The sequence below is a fragment of the Apis laboriosa genome, unplaced genomic scaffold (genome assembly GCF_014066325.1).
Source record: "Apis laboriosa isolate Shangri-la unplaced genomic scaffold, ASM1406632v1 scaffold23_cov150, whole genome shotgun sequence".
NCBI lineage: Eukaryota > Metazoa > Arthropoda > Insecta > Hymenoptera > Apidae > Apis > Apis laboriosa.
Window position 1 is genome coordinate 4744156 of NW_025222452.1, and position 24230 is coordinate 4768385.

General features: G+C 40.3%; 1 protein-coding gene across 1 annotated transcript in view; it reads left to right on the top strand.

The window, feature by feature from the left end:
* The window catches only part of LOC122713299 (glypican-4), a 103861-nt gene that overhangs the window by 76914 nt on the left and 2717 nt on the right, over nucleotides 1-24230 (top strand). The window contains exons 2-6 of the mRNA XM_043933635.1: nucleotides 16436-16606; nucleotides 19945-20087; nucleotides 22896-23144; nucleotides 23247-23415; nucleotides 23735-24140. Coding sequence (XP_043789570.1) covers nucleotides 16436-16606; nucleotides 19945-20087; nucleotides 22896-23144; nucleotides 23247-23415; nucleotides 23735-24140 — 1138 coding nt within the window. The remainder of the gene's footprint in view (nucleotides 1-16435; nucleotides 16607-19944; nucleotides 20088-22895; nucleotides 23145-23246; nucleotides 23416-23734; nucleotides 24141-24230) is intronic.

Below are 24230 nucleotides of genomic sequence, written 5' to 3' on the forward strand. Positions count from 1 at the left end.
TAAATACAGGCCACGCGCGTGTTTGCCCGATGCTTGGACCAGAGGAGGGGGCAGGGATGAAATATTAACACCCCGGTCCCCATCGCTTCCGATCCACCCGTATGTAACGTTGAACCACGGCTGATTCGCAGCCCCGGAATTAAACTAACCAGATTGCAACGGAACGACGAAGGGCGTGTGTCTGTCTATGTTCGAGGGTAGATAGTAGTAGTTTTTAGTAGGAGTTTTGAGAGGAAATCGATGGAGTGGACGAAGAAATTTATTAAAGATCACGGCCCATTTTTCTCCGACACGCGATCGATTTGTTATTGACTTCTCCTTTCTCACTTTATTTTTTACTTTATCCAGCTTCCTCGAGATGCAACGCGTTCTTTCTTCGCTTCGTTCCTGTTTTTTTAACCTCGTCGAGATTAACCAGATCGCAACAGAAGGACGATACAAGGGTGCGTGCTCGAGATATGTTTAGAGGGAGGGAAGAAGAAATTAAGGATCGAAATTGTGGCACGTAAGATGGGGAGGGCGGGATCTTTGTTCAAAAAATTGATGGATTCATTTATAAATTATTCCTATAATTAATCGATTAATGAAATATAGAATTATAACAACAAAATAGTCTAATCTTGTGGCTTTAGGCAAGAATATATTTTTAAAATTTCCAAACGATTTTCTATTTTTATAATCGATTAATAAAATATCGAATTATAACAAGCAAAATAGTCTAATCTCGTGGCTTCAGGCAAGAATATATTCTTAAAATTTCCAAACGATCTTTTGTTTTTATAAACGATTAATAAAATCGAATTATATTCTCAAAATTTCCAAACGATCTTCTATTTCTATAATCGATTAATAAAATATCGAATTATAACAAGCGAAATAGTCTAATCTCGTGGCTTTAGGCAAAAATATATTCTTAAAATTCCCAAACGATCTTCTGTTTCTATAATCGATTAATAAAATATCAAATTATAATTTCAAAATTCTCAAACGATCTTCTATTTCTATAATTTAATAAAATATCGAATTATGACAAACAAAATTCTAATCTCCTGAATTTAAGCAAGAATATATTCTGAAAATTTCTAAACGATCTTCTGTTTTCATAATGTGATACGGTCGAATGGAGGGGGAGGAGAAAGAAATGGAATATCGCGTTTCTATTTCTCGCCCAATCTCCATCTCTCTCTATCCACGTTGATAAACGATGGAATCGTTTCGAATTCGAATTGACGAGGGGCGAATGCCGGCATTGTGCCCGTTACGATCAACATCCTGTGTCGAAGAAAAAGGAGGAGGGGGGGGTTCACCGACCAACCAAAGCCTATGTTTAGAAAACCACGGGCTGGACGTTGTTGTCCTTTGGTCAGTGCACCCGCGTCTCGTTGATGGCGCCGATCTAAACTCGGCCATGGTAAACACAGGAATATTTTCCTCTCTGTGTGTAAACGAGAGTCCACAAGAGTATATCAACCGTGCTGTAACGAGAGAGAAAGAGAGAGAGAGAGAGAGAGAGGAGGAGGCTTTTATTTAAAACGTAGACGACGCGACATGGAAGGGCCTATTGTTCCTGTAGAAGTCTTTCCCTCGACAAAAAGGAACACGGGGCCAACCAGTGACCGTAATTGTTCGAATTAACCCGACTCCCCTCCCTCTGAAAATTTGTTACATCTCGCGATAATTATCCGACTACCTCGTGCAAAATTGTTCCTCGCGATTTTTTCCATTCTTTTAACTCCCAAGAGGCACTTTGAATTAGCTTCGAATCAGCTTGACACTTCAATCGTTGAGATGCGTCGAGATGCGTGTAATAGAAACAGGAATGATTATTGTAATGAAGTTAATTTTTATTTAACAGTTAATATTCTTTGGAATGGCGTGATTTCTTATGGAAATTCGTGATACACGAGAGACTATTCAATTTAATAAGTAAATAATCACAAGTATTTACAATTAGAATCATAGTGGCAAGTCGTGTGAAATTGATATTTAAAAGTTAGGTTAGCTCGTATCGGCTTAAAACTTAAAATAGCGTAGTTTTCTATCGATTGCACAACTTTATTATATCATTGGTATTTCATTAATCAAAAATATTTTATTTCAACGATCTATCTAAATCTATCGAATGATTTTTTTAAACAAAGATTATTTTTTTTTGGACTTACTTCAGAATCGATAATAAAATATAACTTTAAAAAAATAACTTTTTTAGGATTAACGACTTCCTACGATTAAATTGCTATATTATACCTTTTGAATAATTATCCGATCGATTTTTAATTAATTAAATATTCTTGATCTCTGAACTCCTTCAATTTCTAAATTATTATCAATGAATACCTTCTTCGTATCCACTCCACAAATCGTTCCTCCGTTTCTTTTCTTCGAAAGAACGACTCACATACTTCATAATTATACAGTCAGCCTGATTTGGTCGAAAAAGTACAATCAACGGGGTCTCCATTTCTCGCGGAGAGAAGAAACGAATCGGCCTCGGCGTGTGTGAAATGTAAATACTCCGTGATGCGCCACATTGTCGCCGACATGTTGGCAACACGCGCGTGTCTATAAAACCGCCTCCCGCCATCTCGTGGAAAAAGCAAACGATTTAATGGCAAATCATTCCAAATGAACTTCGCGATATTAAGATTAAGTTGGATGCAAGTATCTTCTCTGCGAGTCTTTTTAACAATTTTAACAATATATATAGCAGGAAACGAAAAGAATTCTTCTCGAAATTTCGTAATGAGAATTGATCGAAGAAATTTTCTCGATCTACTACTATCCTTTCTCTATTACGATTCTTTTGTTCTTAAATTTCTTTTTATTATTAATACCTTTTTTTTCCAGAAAAATCATTTACCTTCTCTGTTTATTTCTATAAAACACGAAAATCTCGAAATTTCGAGTATACGAGTATTTTGATTCTAATCGACGCAAAATGTGGATTGATTCGTCTGTGCAGTCATCACGGGGGGAGGGAACTCTTCGTGTTTGGTGAAAAAATTCAATGGAAGAAAATTACCCGTTGCGGTAAGGAATTATGCAAATGAGTCGAAGGTAGCTATTGACACCTATCTTACATTGTAGATGTTATTACTTGGACCAATCTCCGTGTTGGAAACACGTATTATTACGATGAAAAGTGTTTCTCATAACCCTATTCGCGTTTAGATAATTCGAGTTGGAAGATAAAAAGAATGGTAATCACAGGTTTTCTCCTTAAAAAGACCCCTGTTTATCGCTTTCTTTTTTACACCAACTTTGCATTTTCTGCAACAAAATTTCTATTCCCCTCTTTCGAGGATCTCGAGATTGATCCAAATATTCTAAATCTTTCGAATCTCTGGAATGAAATTCCATTTCGATTCCCTCGTTTTTAATTTTCTTTTCTTTTTCTCTTTTCTTTTTTTTTTTTTTTTTCCCCACCATTTAAACGAAACGAACAATCGTGATTCCAGAGAAATTCGCGTCGATTACGGGATCGTAATCTCTGACCTCTGATCGTTTTTCCATGGACCGGTTTCTTACGGCACATTTGTATGCGACAGACTCACGAAAAGACGACATTTTTTTTCGAGAGATACGAGGCCACGCGTGTGCGACTAACTAAATTATAATGATTCCACGGCTGTTTTACGAGGACCAATTCTCTCTCTCTGTCTCTCTCTTTCCTCGAATACGACGCGACACGAATACGAATTAATCGAACGAGTACACTCAGATATGTCACGCGGTTTCTGCTTTTCAGGGAACTGTTGCGTGACGTTTCCAAGAGAAGTTTCAGGGAACTCGAAAGTTAAGAGAGTTAACGCGTTCCTAGACAATCTAATTATGTTGTACTATTTCTATTTTTCGTTTTAGAGCCATCAATTGATAAGATAATATTTTAAAATAAATTCCATTTATTATTCGAGAAGCATATATTGCGTCGTATTATATATTTCTACGATTCCTTTGGACTCTTGAAAGAGGAGGACGAATGAAATCATACGAGTAAATGGAAAAGTGGACGAGTATTTAACACAGATATTAACACAGTTCCGAAAATTCCCGAAGGATGGCGTTCGCTTATTGGAAGCTTGGCTATTTTACGAGCCACCTGTTAGCCACCGTTCCTGCCGCTCTTTCCTTACCTTTTTCCCTCTCTCTCTTTCCTATCGATACAGTAACATCTCTCAATACTTTACACGCTTAATCACGATAACCAACACAACTTAATCGAGGTACAACAATTAAAAGATTAAATCCTTATCAGAAATCGCTCAGATTTTTTTCCCTTTATCTCGTTCACGCTCTGACGTGTGTGCGCACCCCAAAAAAACCAACTCCCCCCTTCTCCTCGTTTCTCTCGCATCCTCGAGCACCGAAACCTTTTCACGCGTCGTCGAGTCATCATCCCTCAACGAAACACGAACCGCGCGAAAGGTTAAACGAGCAGCCCTGTTTTATACACGAGCCTCCAGATTGCGCGGGTCAAGGCGCACATCGCGCACGATGTCCAAGAAAGAAACAAAGAGAGAGAGAGAAGAGAAACACGATTACACCTGAGATAAGATATCAAAGATACAAAGGAGGAGGAGAAGGAGGAGGAGGAGGAGGGGAAGGAAGATGGCAAAGGTGAGGAGAGGCGATGGCTCAAGGACAGGCTCGGGCTCGACGATTTTCTACGCAGACACCCTCGAAACACCCGGATCGGGGAACACGAGAACTCGTGCAACCAATTCTCCCCCGCGCTCGCACACGAGCCGCATAGGGTAATGCAATATAACATGTGGAAGAGGGCGTCTCCTAGCAACCCTATGTCTTCTCACCCCACCCCCTAAGCTTCGCCCTAAAACTCCCTAAATCCGTCGGTTGCACGCCGACACCGGGGTTGAGAAACTTTCGCTACGTGTTTTCGCAGGTGTCCTCTCCTCCTCGCGATGCACTCTTCTCCTTTCTTCTACCCCTTCTTCCACTTTGTCCCGGAACACGGTGAATGGGAATGGTGACGCTTCGAGTCCAAAGTTTTCGTTACATAATTTCAATCCTTCTCCTCCTCCTCCTCCTCTTCCTTCTCGATTTCTATATATATAATAATAAGAAGATATCTTGCAGATGGAAGAGAGAAATGTTTGCACTCGGTTAATAACTCGATCGAATCTCCTGTTTCCCCTCCATTGGATTTTTTTATTCGGCCGTATCGGCGGGGCAAGTTGCTCGAGGAGAGGATTGTGGAGGAAAAGTGGAATCGCTTCGACCCCCAAGGGTTGCGCTCGATTGTTTCGGGTCGGCTCGACTCCGGCCTTTTCTTCGATTATCGAGCGCGCGAACGAGTTTCGATTTTCAGTTGAGGGGAAGGGGGAGCCGCGAAACTTGACAAATGTGCCTTTCTTTCGCTGCAAACGGCTAACTAAAACGCGCAGCCACCGTGGCGGTGCACAATGATCGCCGCCGTTTATACGGGGTGTACGCTTGATTCAACCTCCCGCCTGCCAGTTTTCAAACTTCCCAGCGCGATGTCGTCGGGTTTTTTCTCCTTTTTTATTTAATCTCCACTCGAAACAGCCCGCGCTGCCTTCCCTTTGACGCGTTGTTTCTTCTTTTCTCTCCTTTTTATTTATCCTTCCTCTCTTTATCCCTCACCGACGATCAGGAGCGTGTACGATCGCGTGTAAACAATCTTCGAGCTTTTCTCAGAAGGAGAAGACGAAGGAGGACAGGATGATATTTTATCGATTAAGATTTAGAAAAAAAAAAAAAAAAAAAGTGAATCTCCTTTCTGGAAACGGAATTCGAAATTGCGAACGAACAAAGGTTATCCTTTCCCGTCTACTCCCTGTAAACGTTCTCAATTTTCAGCGGAGCGGAATGGAACACCCCGTATATCCGTCCGTATATTCACCGAGAAGGGGTGTTTGGTTGGTGTTTGCACGCAGGGGTTCAAGAAGGACGGGGGAGAGAAGAGGGAGAGAGAGAGAGAGAGAGTGGCTGCGTGTCAGGATTTCCCCTTTCTTCACGCTGGCACAATTATCATGATCGTTAATTTCGCGCGTTCAGAAACACGTACATACGTGCGTGCACCTCTCGTGGAAACGAGAAGCAAGCAGCGCCGGTTACATTGTTACACACCGGTAGTCCCACTTTAGGTGGTGGTTCTGCCTTTGTCGCGTGGATACACCGTTGCCTTCTGTATGGCTATGAACGATCGATAAAATCGTGGGTTACGTTGTTGTGTCCTCCCTGTGCATCCGGCTACGCGTCCACACGTTCGCTTTGTTAAACGGAACAACGGAATGCCAACCGGGGAACGACAAATAAACGCGTCTCTCCGATTTTTTTTTTTCTTTTTTTTTTCGCTTCGTCCAAGCTTTTAAGATTTAGAATTTCGACTTCGAATCTGATTCCTTTCACGTTACGTGAGAGAAGGGATAAGAGAGTTATCTTCGTCAAAAATCGTCCGAGAGAATCGATTTCCAAAATTTAAAATAAAATTCTCAATAATGGCGTACTTTTCGATCGCACAACGAGAAATCGAATCTTTCAAAAAATCATGGCGTAGCTTTTCTTCTGAAAAACGAAGAATCGATCCATAATTTCAGATCTTTAAAAAATCTCAAATCATCTTTCCTTTTTAAAAAAGAAAAAAAAAAATATATTTCCAACGCGATCTTTCCAATTTCCAATGGATCTTCTCCCATCTCGTCCTCTTCCATCGATCCAACTTGGCCGATGTAAGTAAGCGAATCGAAATCTCGACGAGCGTTTTCAGCCAACAATAGACGACGGCGGCGACGACGACGTTACTCCTCGTCTGGACGTCGGTCCCGACGTCCCGCCTGTCTGGCGGCCACATCGACGCGGGATTGATCGCGAGAAAGAAGCTCGCCACGTTTCCCAGCGCTTGGACAGAGGCCGATTCGGCACGCTCGTAAATATTTAACGAAGATTCGCCGCGGGATGGGACGGCGCACGTGGTGTCTACGTGTACGTGACGCAATGGAAAACACGGGAGAATGGAGGAGGTTGTACGAGGAGGAACGGTTTCGACGCTCCAAAGGCGTCTCTGTCTTCCTCTGATTTACGCCAACTCTACTTTTGCTATTTTTTTTCTTCTTCCTCCTCTTCCTCTCCTCGCTCCTCCTCTTTTTTTCTACGTTTTCGTTTATTCTTTTCCCTTTCATCCGCCGTTATGTACTTCTTTTCTGTCTGGGAATATTTGGCGGTGGCGGTCGATGAATGGACGGAAACGGCTCTTTCTTCCTCCCTGCGATTTAACCTCGGCTACTCTCGTTTTTTTCAATCTCTCTCTCTTTTCTTCTCTTCTCTTCTCTTCTTTTCTCTCGTCTCGTCGCGATGGAGGATCGCGTGAAGGATACGAATCGGAGCCAGGATGATCGAGCGTGTTTCGTGCAAAAGTTGGCAAAATAATATTTCATCGTACAAATCGTAAGCGTTAATCAATGGAAAAAGTCAATTTAAAAGATATGTAGAAAAGTTTTTGACAGTTTTATTTTTATTATCACGTGCAATTAATCTGATTCTTTAATCGGAAACAACAAACAATGGTGCATTTTTGCACCCAATACGATATATCGTTAAAAATAATCGAAAGTCTGAATCGCTCCAATTATCCTGTCAACATCCATTTCCTAATGGAAACTGAAAAACATCTTCGATAAAATTTACTTTTTCTTTTACAAAAGTTTGAAAGATTTCTCGCATCCAGCCTTTAAATCCTTTAATTTTGCGAGTTCCTTCCCTTAGCTTACACATTGACCGCAATCGAGATAAGTGGAAAATTCGATCGATGCCTTCGAAATCTCGCTCGTCTCGGGCAAACCCCTCGAGATTTATCCGCGAAGAAAATTCCCTTTCCCCGATCGAAGGGTGAGAAGGGTGATCCGGGAAGGGAGGAAGGAGCCTCCTCGAAGGAAGGAGGATTCACCTTTATGGAAATGCCAGGCCCGGCGTGTAAATATTTGGCAACCACCGTCCGAACTCCCATTAATTTCCAGCCTGTTTTCAATTTCGCCAAGACGGAACATCGGCCACGGATCGACTCCAGCCCTTCGCCCTCTCGGACGAACTCTTCCTTTCCAACCAACGCAAACACTTACCATTCGCGAGCATCCCCCCCCCCCCCCCCCCGGGAGAGAAGTTGGTTGTTCCACCAATACGGTTTCGTGTGTCATTTGTATTCGGTTGGAACGATCTCTTGCCGACGTATCGCCGCCAATAACTGTAATTTTCATCCCCCAAACGGAGGGGATGGAAAACTCAGGGTGGAGGTTGAACTTTGGATTCGAATCGTTTGATCTTTGCGAGTCTCGTCATTGAGGAAAATGGAGAATTTTAGGAAAGTTTCGATTTTAAGGATTGCTGGGATATTGTAATTTTGAGGAATTGATATTATAATTCTGTGGGATTCATATGATTGGTCTTCTTTCCGTGTATTTATATAAAGTTATTTTGAAGTCAAGGAAACGTTGAGTCTTGGAAAGATTCATTCGAGAAGTTAAACTTTGTTTGATTATTATAATTTTGTAGGATTGGTAAAATTCGTGCACGATTGGTCTTCTTTCTACGTTTTTCATTGGCTGATTGGTCATCGAGGTTTGTGTACCGATAGAGATTGCTATTTATTATTAGGATATTGTAATTTTGAGGAATTGATGTTATAATTTTGTAGGATTCGTATGATTGGTCTTCTTTCCGTGTATTTATATAAAGTTATTTTGAAGTCAAGGAAACGTTGAGTCTTGGAAAGATTCATTCGAGAAGTTAAACTTTGTTTGATTATTATAACTTTGTAGGATTGGTAGAATTTGGTACACGATTAGTCTTCTTTCTACTGGTTTTTCATTGGCTGATTGGTCATCGAGGTTTGTGTACCGATAGAGTACATTAGTAGTTTTAGAGTATTATAGTTTTGAATTTAAACGGAAGATGGCGAATCTTGAAAAGGTTCGTTTAAGATTTTAGTTTAGAAATGCCGAATTTTGTTGTGCTCGTAAGGTAAACTATTCAAAATTGGCAAAATAAAAAAAAAACTCGTAGATCTTTTCTTTATCCGATAATCATTGACAATTAAAGTTTGTAGAAATTTAAAATACAGAGAAAGATGCTTTTTCTTTATTTAATAATATTCATACCGTTCGTAAAATGGATATTTTATGTCCTTTTCCGTTCCGTTTGTGCCATTCAGGTACGCATGTATACCGATAGAGTACACCACAGTTTTGAATTCGACAACTTTGAATCTAAGAAAGCTTCCGTGACTTTAACTTAAAAGTGGAGAATATTAGAGAAATTTTAATTTCTTTTTTAATTAACAATTGCTATGTTATTGCACTTACGTGCAATAAAACTTAATACAAAAATTATATGATATTTGAATTTTTATATTTTAATAATAAAATTTCGTCGATCAACGTTGAATTTTGTACAATGTAATTAATTAAAAAATCAATGTAGTATAACAATGAGCTTAAAAGTATCATCGTTACTTCAAAGAAGTTTTGTGTAAATAAAGAAAGAATTACACTGTTGTTTTTCTCTTTCTCTCTCTATATATATATACTCTTTTTGTAAACATTCATGAAATTTATATCATAGTCTTGTTGCTTTTGAATACAAAAGCTAGCTAGCTAAAACATCTCTGGTTCGTTTTACTTGTGCTTCCCTCTTACATATTTCGTACATATTTCTCTTTTTGTATTTACACGTTTTTCGAACTCTCTTCATTCTTGTATTCCCTCTTCTTAAAAGAAAGTATAAAATGTTAAGCAAAAGGAAGGAAATAAGATGCTGCTATAAAAAATTTACTTTAAAAAAAAAAAAAGGAATAAACGTCGAACGAATGATATTTGCCCGTAAATCGAAAAAATGGCAGATCCTCGGAGGAGAATCTCGTTCGAAATACCATCCCTTTCTGCATTTTTCTACAGTTTTTCATGTTTGCGATAGCAACGGCGCGAATTCCACCCTTTACCGGCTGGAGATTGGCCCCGGCGACCCTATTCGTGGAAATCCACTTACAATGGAAATTTCCCAATTTCCACGTGTAACACCCTTTTAAATGACAGTCAGAAGACGTCGTTCTATGCGTTCTGGTGTTTTCGCGATAATCGAGCAAATTTTGCTCGTTTGAAATGGCGAAGGAGAATAAACGATTCTTCGATTATTCTATTATATATATTTTCACAAATATATTTTTAACTTTGAGATGAAGAAAAATGTACAAATTTCCAGGGGGAGGAGGAAAAGAAGAAACTTCGAGAGAATTCCTTCGAATCTCTTTAAATAAAATTTCCTTCGTGTATAAAATTCATATCGTTCGTTTTCATTAAAATTAGAATTTTCAAGTTAAGCGAATTTCCTTGTAAGATAACACACGACGAAGTTTCAGTAATATCATGGATAATATACTCGGATATATATCCGTCACTTTTAATTTAAGGGTATAATATAATATTAACCTTCTTTCTCTCGTGTAATCTCGTTTTCAAAGTATTTGGAAAAATTTGATAAAGATCGGCAAGGGAATCCGTTTGCACGAAATAAAAAAAAAAAAAAAAAAAAATAATGCGGGAGAAGGAAAAGTTTCGTCGGGCGTGAGGAATCGAGTGATGCATTTAGCAGAAGCGGGCTTGTTCATCCGAGCATCCACCATCCCCTTTCCATCCCCGCCGTCAAACGGAACGAAAGTAATTACTTCGAATGCGCGTGAATGAGCCGGCTCCATCGCGCCAACTTGCTATCATCGATTCGCCCTGAATAATAATGAATCGGTTACGAAAGAGTCGCCTCGAGTTTCGTTAAAGGGTGAAAGCTCGTTCGAGCGTGGAGGAGTGGAATAAAAAAAGAGAAAATAAAAAAATGAAAAAGGAAAGAGACGCTCCTATTGCATTTTCTTTTTTTCTTTTTTTCTTTTTTTCTTTTTTTTTTTAGAGTTTGTTCCGTTCGAACAGCTTCCTCTTTCTCCATTTCTCTCTCGGCTTTTCGTGTCGGTTTTCGTTGAAGGATCTGTCGAGGAATTGTTTCGTCCTCCTTTATATAATTATTATTTTAATTAATTATTTATTAATTCTTATTTTACTAGATCGAGAAGACGTGGAAGAATCGGTAATTGGATACATTTTCTATTTATTATTTATTTTTCCATATATACAATTTTATTTTGGATTCGTTTTTTTCTTTTCTCAATTTTTATTTAAAAGAGAAAAGAGATTCCCCATTATTCGAGAATTTCGTAAAATCAACCGTCTGAAACGCATCCCCCATTGTCACGAGCTCGTCTTATTCCCGAAGATCAAAGACGTGTATCTCCACAGGCATCGATTCTCGTTTCCCGGAAAATTGGTACATCTGCGTACACATCTTACCTTGAGTAAGGATGACTTCTAATCGAATAGCAACCCTTTTCTAACCGTAATTTCCCGCACATAAAGTAAAATCGAATACCCTCCCCTTTCACTCGTACGTTCCATCCATTTTCAAGCTTAATAGTCTGTAGACGCAGAAATTCTCTGAAAATATATATTAATCATGATATATTAACCATAGAAATAATTTCTTTTCGCACAAAAGTTAAATGGTATCTCTAATTACGCTGTAATATCCGATTGGTTTTCAAGGAAGAAAACAAGTTATGAAGGTTGTTCAGGTAAGTGAAAGGCAAAGTCGTATTATATTATCCCGCACTTTGCCGAGTCATCGCTTTGTTACAATTTTATTGCTTGCCATTATCCCTTTATCCCTTCGCCAACGTGGCCACTTCTTTTCAATAGACAATAATCCATCGTCACTTTTGTCGGTGATGCCACGTGTTCAACGACAAGTGGCGACAAGCTTAATAAATATATATATATATATATATACATCTCGGTGCACGATTTTTACGGGCGTAAAAAATCGGAAATTCCAGTCGGTAAAATCGGGCGGCTCGTGCCACGGGAACGAGAATTTCCCGATTAATTCGGGACGAATATCGTTTCGACCGATTCATTACAAACGGAATTATCTCGTCGCATCCGGTCGCGATGGAAATGAAATTCGAGCGTGACCGATGCTCGTGTCCCTTTAATCCCATTACTCCCTCCCCTCTCTCTCTCTCTCTCTCTCTCTCTCTCTCTCTCTCTCAGCCCCTCCTCGCCCCCCTCATCGAGCGCGGTCCGCTCATTTTTCGATTATCCGCCATTGCCGATCCGTGCCACCGCCTTCCCCCGTGTCATCCTCGTGTCGAAAACGCGTCCCTGCCCTGTTTTCGCAATTAACCGACGTTCGAAAGGGAATAAGGTGACCGGGATGAAAGCTGACCTTTCGTTTATAAAAAGGGAGAGGATGAAAGTTGCGGTTTCCCACGGCTCGATTAACCTCGAATCAATCGGCCGTGTTAAGGTTGGACGTTGGACGACATGGAGACGCGCACGTGTACGCGGAATGATCGATTCGATCGGGAGGAGGGTTGATCTATGTTTAGAGATGAGCGTGGATCGAGTTTGATGTAATCGTCGTTTTGATTGGTCCTGCTTTTTTCTGAATCGAATTTTTATATTTTAATATATGTGGAGGAATATTGTCGAGCTCGTCGGGGAAGAAGAGTGTTGAAAGATTAACTCTAAGGCAACTCCAGACTCAGATCCGCGCGTTCGGTGGCTTCATAAGATTGCCATAAGATAATTACTCATAAGATAAGATTACATCTCATAAGATTATAGAGTTTAGGAACTTATTTAGATATTTTAAAAATATTTTTAAAAAATCAAATATTAAATAAATATTGTCGCCGTTCAAGTTGCCGCAACAATCCTGGTGGCCGAGAATTACTGAGAGCAAAGGGTTAAATTCGTTAATGATCATGTTATAAGTAAAGAGCGATTCTCAATGTTATTCGATGTTTAAAATATATATCAATGGGATCAATTTCAATCCGATTAACGCGAACGATTTGAACAAGAGTGGCAAATTGTTGTGCAAGTTAAATTTGCTCCAATGTGCTCTAATTTAAATTTTATCTCTTCTTAAAAATCGAATATTATCTCAACGGATGGAGAATCGCTCTGTTCTCATTACACACTCGTCTCATTTTCATCTGTCGTGACAATAATGAACAAAATCTCAACACTTTAATCAACTTTTGCGTTCCCCCATAAAATGGATCCTCGATAAGTGTCCCCGTATATTTTTCAGAAAAACAGATAAATAAATAAAAATATCTATCCTCTATTAATTAAATCCAAAGAAGCTTGAAAATTTTTCAAGGGAAGGGAATCGTACAAAATATTTCGAATTTTTTTCATTATCATAAGTAATTCTCCAATGAGGGGAGAAACGACGAATTACTTCGCGCAAATTATAACGCGTGCAATAATTCAATCCCTCCCTCACTCAAAAAAAAAAAAAAAAGAAAGAAAAAACATCAACATCTCCTTTCCTCGCCAACGTACACCGTCTCCATTTCCAAAACTTTAAACGAGAATTAATTTTCCTCCGGCTTAACCCGAATCTCCCCGCAAGCAACGGGGAGAGCCCTCTCCATCCAACTCCCCCTCCTTCTATCAGTCGGCGGAATCCACCCTGCGTCGTCCACTCCCTCCGCTCCCTCCATCGACTCGTGTTGTTTCATAATTCCTCCTTCATCCTCCCCTCCTCCATTTCCAGGAGGAAAAAGCAGCCGGTATCGCGGAAACTCGCGACACGGAAGCGACGAAAATCCCCGCGTCTTGGCGACCCTTAACAAACGGGTTGCCGCTTCCTCTCCGCTTTCCCCTCTTTATGTATGTGTGTATGTGTGTACTCTTTATGTGTGTGTGTGTACACCGCGAGCCTTTGCGCGGTGCAAAAGCAGCAGGACGAGGGTCGTCTCGGTGTCTGGGCCGAGGAGAGGCTTTTAATGGTAGTTCGTCAAATGCCTCTTCGAGCTTTCGAGATACGTCGTCTCTGCTTCTCCCCCGTCTATTTTATATTCCTTTTCTCTTTTTTTTTTTTATTATTTATTTCCGTTGTTCCCAGACATTTTTATACGAGGAGGATATAAATTTCGATCCAAATACGTTTTTATGACGCTTATTATTGCCCCTCCGCGTAATGGCCGATCGTTGCCAAGAAAATGGGGATTACGAGCAAGTATATATTTAGCCAAATAGTTTTGGATAGTTTTGGATAGAATTTGATCGTCGAACGAATGTTCGAAGAATCGTAAGAACGGTTGTACGATGATCTCTTGAGTTGAGTTGAGTTAAGTTGAGTTGATTGAAGATAAATCGGACGTTTCAGCCGAGGGAGATGAGGGAAAATGGAAAAAGAAGGGGAGGAAAAGAAAAGGAGAATCGATATTTAACGTTTCCGATTAATTTCGCCAGTGTTAATTCAATATCGTGCTATTTTCCGCTTATTATTTCTCTTTCTTTTTTTTTTAATCTAATCTAATCGCTTGGCTTATCGAAAAAATTTGCTTTCGAAAACGAGAAAACAAGTTGTCGAGTTGCACAAGTTGTTCGAGGGGAATCTACTATATATATATCTACCTAGTGATCGGCTAAAAATTTAATCTAATAATTGAATAAAGTTGAATACTTCCATTTTTAATTTATCAATTTATTCAAAACGTAATAATAATAATCTCAAATAACTGTAATATGAAAAGCGGATTTTTAATAACTTATTCAAACATTTTAATAACTACTCGAAATTTTTAACTTTTTCAACGGGTTAATCTAACCCCCCCCGAATGCTCTCGAATCGAGCCTCGACGCTCGATTAACCCAATAGAACTGGACAGAGACGAAACCTTTCTATGTACACGCTGTGCATTGCGTGTATTCGTTGGATGGAAACGTTTTAGCGTTTAATATTGTTCGCTGCGCTTAATCGATTATTTTCCTCCGTTAATGTCGCTACCCCGAAAACGGGGTTTGGGAGGCGGAAGCGCGTTGCACGATCACGGCCGGAAATGAATCTCAGGATTACTTTTACCTCGGCCGCGTATCAAACTTTTGGCGGAGACGGAGAGGAGGGGAAAGGAGGAGAGGCGAAAATGAAGGGGAAGGGAGAGGACGTGGAAATTAGCTTACTTGGACGGAGGGGGGCTGGAAATATTAGGCAGATATAGTTCCTCACCGATAAGGGAAACGGCAGGGATCCGTTTGTTCCAGAACGATCTTCGATGGGTTGACGTGGCCTTATTGTCGCAGGGGGGGAAAGGGGGTATGAGCCGATTACGGTTTGATTTATTTCCCGGCACCGGATTTTCCAGGTATATCCGGGTGTATCTCCTCCCTTCGTATATATGCATTTCTTACAGTTTTATGATTCTATTATTTCCATTTCCCCGAAAATAATCTTCAAATTTCTTTCCAATTTTTCTTTGTGAAAGTTTATATTTATGGGACACGTTCGTTTACAGGCACGGTTTATTGTTGTAAAATATGGAGATTGATTTTCAAATTGTGGAAGTGAATGTTAGTGGGTTTGAATAACTCGTTAAAATGAGAAGAATGATGATGGAGGGATGTTGACGGATACTTTGGTAAATTATGCTTTTGATAATGAAATAGAGATGTATTTATATCGAAAGAGAAAAGTGTAAATGGATTAGTGGAAATTCTCAAAAACGTGAATTTTTTCGTTTGTTTCTGTATATTTTATATAGCTTGTGGTCCTCGACGATAGTTTCTCGATAGTATTTCGTCGACAAGGAGATCTTGTATCGATTTTATTTCCGTATTAGTTCGTAATAATAAGTAATATTTATATTACGTAGAAATTATATAATTTTATCGCTTTGATCAATGTTTAAATATTTCCATTATACGTACGTAATTAGCATAATCGACAGTGACTCCATGGCGGAAAGAGGATAATCAGACTTATTAATTAAATTTATGCGTCGAAAATTATAAATGATTGTCTCGAATCGAGCATTCGCGCACGTATTCCAATCATTTCCAAAGCAGACAGACGTTAATCCGAATTATTAATTATACCAGTTCACGATACTTTCTACAGGAAAATTTATAATTTCAAAATCGATCTCCGAAAGACTATAACTTCCTATCCGAATCCATTTCAAATTCTTCCAAAATAAAAAAAAAAAAGCTAACGTTCTAAACATTCTAAACCAAATAAAAAAAAAAAAACTTATAAAAGAATTAATTCACCTAATATTCGAACAAATATATTCTACGATCCTTCGAAATCAATCTCTTCAAAATTAATCTTCGGAGAAACTTGAATAAAAATAATTAAGATAACGTCCCTCTCTACAAAAATCGAGTAAATCCCAAAAATAAAAAAAGAAATTCAATTATGAAGAATCAATTTGTTCTTTGGCCATCCTTGAACGAACGAAATTGGTCTCGACTCGTCGTAACCACGACGATGGAGAGGAAGAAGAGGAAGAAGGAGCAGCCAAAGGGTGGTTTTTAATCTCGTTTTCCGTTCGTTTTTCCAGCAAAGGAGCTGAAAGTATGCGGGAGCGTGAGAAGCGGCGGCGAGGTGTGCTGTTCCGCGGACATGGAGGTGAGATTGCAGGCGAGGGCACGTGACAAACATGAGAAAGCCACCAAAGAAACTCTTCAACGGTTGCACCAAGTCCTGTCCACGAGAGGGTCCAGGTTCCACAGTGAGTACCTTCCTTCAACGTTTTAATCGTCTCTCTCTCTCTCTCTCTCTCTCTCTCTCTCTCTCTCTCTCTCTTTCTCTCTTTATATATATATATCTCATTTCTTTCCGTGTTTATCCGCGTAGGAGAAGGGGTGAAGTCCACTCGAGAACGTTCACACACAGTGACGAAACTGCGTGGAAGGTTGCCTCTCGGAGAGGCGGTGCCACTTCGTTTGATCAGTCGGTATATATATTATTCGCAGGAGCCAGACGATGTTTTTCTTTGCGAAAAATCTTTGCGAGAATTTTTTCAGCTTCGAGGTTTTACTATTTCCTTACTTTAGGATCTTTGTGATTTCTCTCGTAACGGAGAGAGTTTACGGAAAAGAAAAGTGGAGTATTTTTTTTTTTTTTTTTTTTTTTTTTTTGATCTCGAAAGGAAATTTGCAAAAGGAGCATTCATTCATTTGAAATCTTTCATTTTCACGCTATTCTGTGATCAAACCGCTCCTTTTGCAAATTTCCTTTCGAGATCAAAGAAACAAAAAAAAAAAAAAAAAAATACTCCACTTTTCTTTTCCGTAAACTCTCTCCGTTACGAGAGAAATCACAAAGATCCTAAAGTAAGGAAATAGTAAAACCTCGAAGCTGAAAAAATACGAAGAAATATATATATATCAAATATTCCAATTACAAATTTTTGGTTGGAAATTAAGAATTTTCTGGAACTGATTCGAGATCACGATGGAGAAAGGAAAGATTCCCCTCCATCCTCGTAAAATATTATTACCAGTTCCGGTAATTTTTATTTCCCCGTTTTCCAAATATATGAAATGTAAATCACAGCTCGATGTCACGAGCGAGATCCTTCCAACTCGTTATCTCTCGAAACTTTTCTGCTCCGGTATTTTACGACCGGTGTCATAAATTTCCTCGATTCTCCGTGAAAATTTATTGTTTAGCAATATACGTATATCCGTATAGAGTTATCTATATAGCATACACTTATAGAAATATTCGGATGGATACCTGACGACGACCATAAAATTTGCACACGAGACGACACGAGACCTCTTCTGCGAAGGAAATTCGAGTGAAAGGAAACGGCGATCCCCGCGATGGTGAGATGGAGAGGATCGATCGATCGTGGTGGAAATTAGTCTAGATGCGGCGGAAAATCTCAGAGGCGCGAGTAACGGTTCTCATTAACGAAATTACGCGAGTTCGCGCCACCATAACCTCCTCCTCCCTCCCAAACCATCCTCCTCGAGGTTCAATCTTTCCCATGCCCTTTCCTTCCATACGACCATCACGGCTTCTCTGTCGGTCGTCGTGCTTCCCTTTGAGCCACCACCACTAGCTACGTATCCACTTTGCCTGCCACTCGCCACGATAGAAGTGCGTCGAGGGATGAAAGGGGGAGAGGGGGAGAAAGAGCGTGCAGGAACATTGATACGCGGGGGAGGAAGATAGCGATTTCGGAGAGACCAAGGGGCGAGAAAGTGCAAGGGAAGAGATATAATGCCTTGGAAATTTTGTTCTACGTCTGATTTTCTTTTTCCCTCCTCCCCTCTCTTAATAATTTCTTACTTCTTTCTTTGGAAGAAGAAGCTTGAAATAATTGTTGGAAAGAGTGGATTTCTATTATTAGACGAATTCGTGATATTTTTCTCTGTCTATAAATGATCGTGATCGAAATAACGTGACGAAAATAAGTAGATACTTAGACAGGGAATTTTATTTGTGTAAAGTAAAATTTATATACGAACACAATATTTTACTACTCTTCTATCTTAGATTTTGATGAGTATTTCAACTTTCCATAAATCATCCGCAATCGAATAATTCGATCGTTCGAAAAAAATTGCAAAATTATATATAATATTGTCGAAAAACATACATGAAATCCACTCGTTTCGCGAAATACTTTACTCGTCTCATCGACGATTCTTCGATCGTCTCGATCGAAAAAAAAATAAAAAATTCCTCTAAACACGAGTCGAGGTCGGTTCGAAGGGGAAACCGAGGGAATTAGTCGCGAAGCTGGGAGCGTATCGCGAATTAAAAGGCTGGCGAAGTTCGTAGCCGGTCGTCGCGGCGCCAAGTGCTTCCTTCCCTTTTCACGCGACGCGGAGCCCGAAGCTTTTTGCGGAGGCGTCGTCGCCGACGTCGCCGTCGACGATTCGTTACACAGAGGCTCACCTGTGTTCTACCTTTCTCTCTCTCTCTCTCTCTCTCTCTCTCTCTCTCTCTCTCTCTCTCTCTCTCTCTCTCCCTCTCTCTCTCTCTCCCTCTCCGGTGCCCGGCGTCGTTAAAAGGAATTTTAATCACATTCTTCGCGACTGAAGTGACGATAAGAACGGGTTCAGGCCTGTGTCAGGGGGTTGGCGAGGTTACGCGCGTTAGAGGGTGGCACAGGCATCTCTTTGTCGGGCCGGACGGTCGACGCCATTGTTGCCCTCCAACTCCACGATTTTTCTCCCCGCAAATCTTTCTTCCTGCAATTATTTTCCGTCCGATTTCTTCCAACCGATAACCGTTTTGATTTGATGACTTATTCAACAAGTTTTATATATGTGTATTTTTTATTTTGATAAATAATAATTGTTTCACGAGGAATTCGTATATATTATTATTCTGTGTTAAGAAATATAGACAAGTAGATATTATTATCACTTTCTTTCGAGTTAGTTAGTTTTATAAATAAGGATTTTTTCAAATCAAAAGTTTGATTGGTATCTCCACGCAATATCTTATTCTTCTTTTCCAAGATAGAGTTCAAGATAAACGAGCGAGGGAATAAAACTTCGTTATTCTAGAGCGTGGAGGGGGTTTGGTTAATTAACGCTTGCAAATTAGATGGAGCGTACGGGGCGCTATAATTCGACAAGAGGCAAACATTGTTAACGCGCGATCAATCTGCCAAGTTATAAACCGAGGCTGTGATTGATTTGCAAATCTCGAGTAACGGGCCGCCCTCCTCCCCTATCTGTCTCGAACAGGTGGATCGATTCGTTCCCTCCGCAATTACGAATTATTCCCAGTCACAGGAGCCGAGGAGAAGCAGAAGTGCAATTAAGGAAATTACGTTTTCCCGCTAGTCCTTTTTGTCCCCCCCCCTCCCTCCTCCCTTCCTCCCCTCCCGGATCGATTAACAACTCGTATAAATTATTTATACGCCTATTGTATTGGATGCGCCTCTCCTCGATCCAATCCTTTCTTCTTCCCGTATTTCCTCCCCTGTGTTTTCAAATTATTCCTCGGATTTGAAACGGTTTTTTTTTTTTTTAGATCGATTTGTTATCGTTGAGGAAAGGAAATATTTGTTTGAAATATTCTCCTCCTTTCTTTTCACAGGCTTCTTCAAGGATCTCTTCGCAAATAGCAAGAGGGTCTTTCACGAGATGTTTAAGAAGACTTACGGTACCCTCTACGAGCAGAACGCGTACGTGTTCACGGACTTATTCAAGGAATTGGAGAATTATTACGCGAAGGGAACGGTAAGTCACGCGTAGAAGAAAAAGAAAATTTTAATGGAAAAATAAAACATTCCACTTCTTCCACTTTCTCGAATAAATACTTACATTTTTAATCAACTCACAGACAAAATCCCCCTATTTTCATACCTCTATCGAGGATATCTCGAAAGACAAATGGAAAGATTAAAAAATAAAACATTCCACGTCTTCCGTTTTCTCGAACGAGTACTTACATTTTTAATCATTACATTTTCATACCTCTATCGAGAGTATCGCAAAAGACAAATGGAGAAATTAAAAAATAAAATCTTCTTCTCGAATATCTATATCTTTAAATCCAACCCCTGAGAGAAAATTCTCGGTTTCCTCCCCCTTCCCTCTCCTTCCCCCCCCCCCCCTGTTAATTCGCAATCGCGGAAGACGACTATTCAATTTCGTTCGCGATAGGACAAATCAAATCCCAGGATAAAATCGACAGAGGAAGGGGTCGCGGTCTCGATTTTCAAATCGCGGAAGAATTTGTTCGTCGTGGCTTTCCTCCGCTTTCGTCCCATCCGTGGACAACCTCGTCCACGCTCGTCTAGAAGGAAGAGAGAGAAAGAGAGAGAGAGAAGGAGGCTCGTCGTCGAGGGGCGAAAGTTTGGGTTGGAAAGCTCGACCCTCGTCCACCGGACGTTTAACCGCGAGCAACGAGACTTCGTGACAGGGTGGTGGAAAGCGGTTCTCGTGCCCGAGCCCGAGTTTAATCAATGCTTGTGACGGGTTCGCGACCGTTTACCGATAAAAGGCAGGAAAATTTCCCGACTCTCTCTCTCTCTCTCTCTCTCTCTCTCTCTCTCTCTCTCTTCTTTCTTCTCTTGCACATTCGTAGTCTTGAACGGAGGTCAAGGTGGGAGGGGGCTCAGCAATTACAGGACGGTTTTCGCTTTATCTGTCCGGGGTTTGTCCTTTTGTATTGGGATTAATGTTCAAAGGGGATGTTTCTAAGGAGAATGGAATCGTATTCCGTTTTCGGATACGGAGAAGTTATTAAGGGGGAGGTGATTTTTATCAATTCTCGTATCGAAGCCCAATAGAGGGAGAAAATTAAATTATACTTGTAATTTCGTGATATTTCGTCTTAAATGTATTTTACGAATAAAAAAGAAGCTTTCTCTATTTTTCTTCTTCTTCTTCTTTTTCTTCTTCTTCAATGCCACGTTTTCCTCGATAACGGATTCCCTCGACGGTTAACGAGACACCATTACCATCCATCTTGGAGACATCTCCATCCCTCACCGTTGGAATTTCTCTCTGCTTCATTCCCCTTCGATCTTTTCTTCTTTCTCCCTCCCCCTCTCTCTCTTTCTCTCTCTGATTCTTCGGTACCACGCTTCCCTCGATCGAAAGCTCACAAATTTAACGACAATTAACGAGTCACCACCATTCCCTCCACGGTTTTAAATTGGAATTTTTCTCAAGGATTAATCTCTGAATCGTTCAACGTATGTGGCACGCGACGACGATTTCGAGTCGTCGTCGCGTCGCATCGATCACTCGAAAGCGAGAAAGAAGGATTGGATTGGGGAAGAAGGAAGGAAGGAAGGAAGGAAGGAATGCCGCGAAAAAAAGAGGGAGGCGATACCGAGGGTGGCGATTGTCATTCAAATCGGTTGGAAATTATTCAACGAGCGCCACTTGGACCCGGTTCGGATCCTCGTTGCGCGCTCGAAAATGGCCCCGCATGAATATATTATTGTCGCAATCGCACGCGTCGGTGCAGGATAACGAATTTATACGCGATCGTGATATATCGCGTCGAGGGACTCAATTTATCGAGGCTTCTTTCCACGCTCTATCTTTTTGATCGACGTTTTCGAAATTGAAACGACGACAGGCTTAAGGAGTCGAAAAGTCCCTTTCCATAAACTCTTCACTGCTTGGAAATTGAATAGAAAAAAAAAAAAAAAATTAATCGAGAAATTTCGAAAAATTTTATTCTCCTTTCCTCGATATTATTTTATATTTTCTTTTTTCTTCATCTTTGAACGATCGAAATTCCCCATCCAATTTATTTCCAAAACTATGTAGCATTGTTTTGGTTATTTTTATAAGGCAGAAAATAAAAGCAAAGTTTTGGTCTCGACTATGATTCCTAATTTTCAGATCAAGCTCGATATCTTCTATATTTCTTTTTTTTCTTCATCTTTAAACGATTGAAATTGCCCTCCCAGTTTATTTCCAAAACTATGTAGCATTGTTTTGGCTATTTTTATAAGGCAGAAAATAAAAGCAAAGTTTTTGTCTCGACTAGGATTCCTTTCAGATCAAGCTCGATATCTTCTATATTTTTTTTTTCTTCATCTTTGAACAATTGAAATTGCCCTCCCAGTTTATTTCCAAAACTATGTATCGTTGTTTTGGCAATTTTTATAAGGCAGAAAATAAAAGCAAAGTTTTGGTCTCGACTATGATTCCTAATTTTCAGATCAAGCTCGATATCTTCTATATTTTTTTTTTTCTTCATCTTTAAACGATTGAAATTCCCCTCCCAGTTTATTTCCAAAACTATGTAGTATTGTTTTGGTTATTTTTATAAGGCAGAAAATAAAAGCAAAGTTTTGGTCTCGACTATAATTCTTAACTTTCAGGTCGAGCTCGATAACTTGTATATTCTTTTCTTCATCTTTCATCGATTGAGTATCGGGAATATAGAAATTAAGAAGATGAACGATCGAAATTCCCTTCCTCCAGTTTATTTCCAAAACCGTGTATCGTTGCCTATCTTCATAAAGTCTACATTTTTTTATAAGAAAATAAAAGCGTTTTTTGTTTTCAACTATGATTCAGGTCGATCTCGACGACACCATGGACAATTTCTTCAACACCCTTTATCAAAAAATGTTCACCGTGTTGAACAGTCAATACAATTTCGACAATAAGTACATGGAATGCGTGGGGGAGCACATGAAAGAAATCAGACCGTTCGGCGACGCGCCGCAAAAACTCGGGGTGCAGATCAAGAGATCGTTCGTTGCCACGAGGGCTTTCAGCCAGGCGTTGACCGTAGCTGCCGACGTCTTGAAGAACATGCAATCGGTAAATATCCCCTGATTTCGCTTTATTCGCGCGCGAATAAATAAATAAATGGTGTCGATTTCGAAATCCATTTGGAAAAAATTTCGATCGATCGATTCGCAGTTGAAGCCATCGGCGGAGTGCGCAGCTGCGCTCACGAGGATGACCGTCTGTCCTTCGTGCAGCGGGATCGCCGGCAACGTGTTGGCGTGCGGCGACATGTGTGCCAACGTGATGAAGGGTTGCCTTGCCCAGCACGCGGCTCTGGACACTGAATGGAATCACTTCGTCGGTGAGTAATTTCCACGTGCATTGTTCCATCCTGGTAATTATAGGAGGGGAGAGAATATAATCCATCGACCACGAATAACGCATATATACTATATACTGTTCGTATATAGCGCGAGAGAAGAGCGAATAACCAAAGATCGATGCAAATGTCGGATCCAAATCTGAAATTTAATAGGATTTTAGAATTAGAAGAAAGAAATCGGTGAAAGATGAAAGTTGATCTTAAAATTTAACGAATAAATATCTCATTTCGCGAAGGAAGCCAACGATCGAATCGAATTTGTGAATTATCGATTTTTCTTCGATTTTTCGAATCTCAGAGGCCGTGGACAAAGTGGCGGACCGGCTGTTGGGCCCCTTCAACATCGAGATGCTGGTACGACCGCTCAACTTGAAAATCTCGGAGGCGATCATGAACTTCCAAGAGAACAGTAACGACGTCTCGCAAAGGGTGTTCACCGGCTGTGGCCGGCCCGTGTTGGGAAGGCGCAGACGTCGGGACAATCGAGAATTGGAACTGGAATCGTTGAATTTCGATCAGGACACGTTGACGGACGATCGAGTCTCGGCTGCGGCTATCCTCGACAAATTGGTGAAGGAGACGCGGCAGAGAGTGAGAGATTCGAGGCAATTTTGGGTTTACCTACCTTACAAGATTTGCAACGACGGCCTCGTCGTGCCTCCTAGCAACACCAAAGAATGCTGGAACGGCACGCACGTCGACAAGTGAGAGTTTTTCCTTTTCTGATAATTATTTCTCTTCCTCTTCTTTCTCCCTTTCTTCTTTTTTCTTTCTTTCAATCCTCAGCCTCGGTA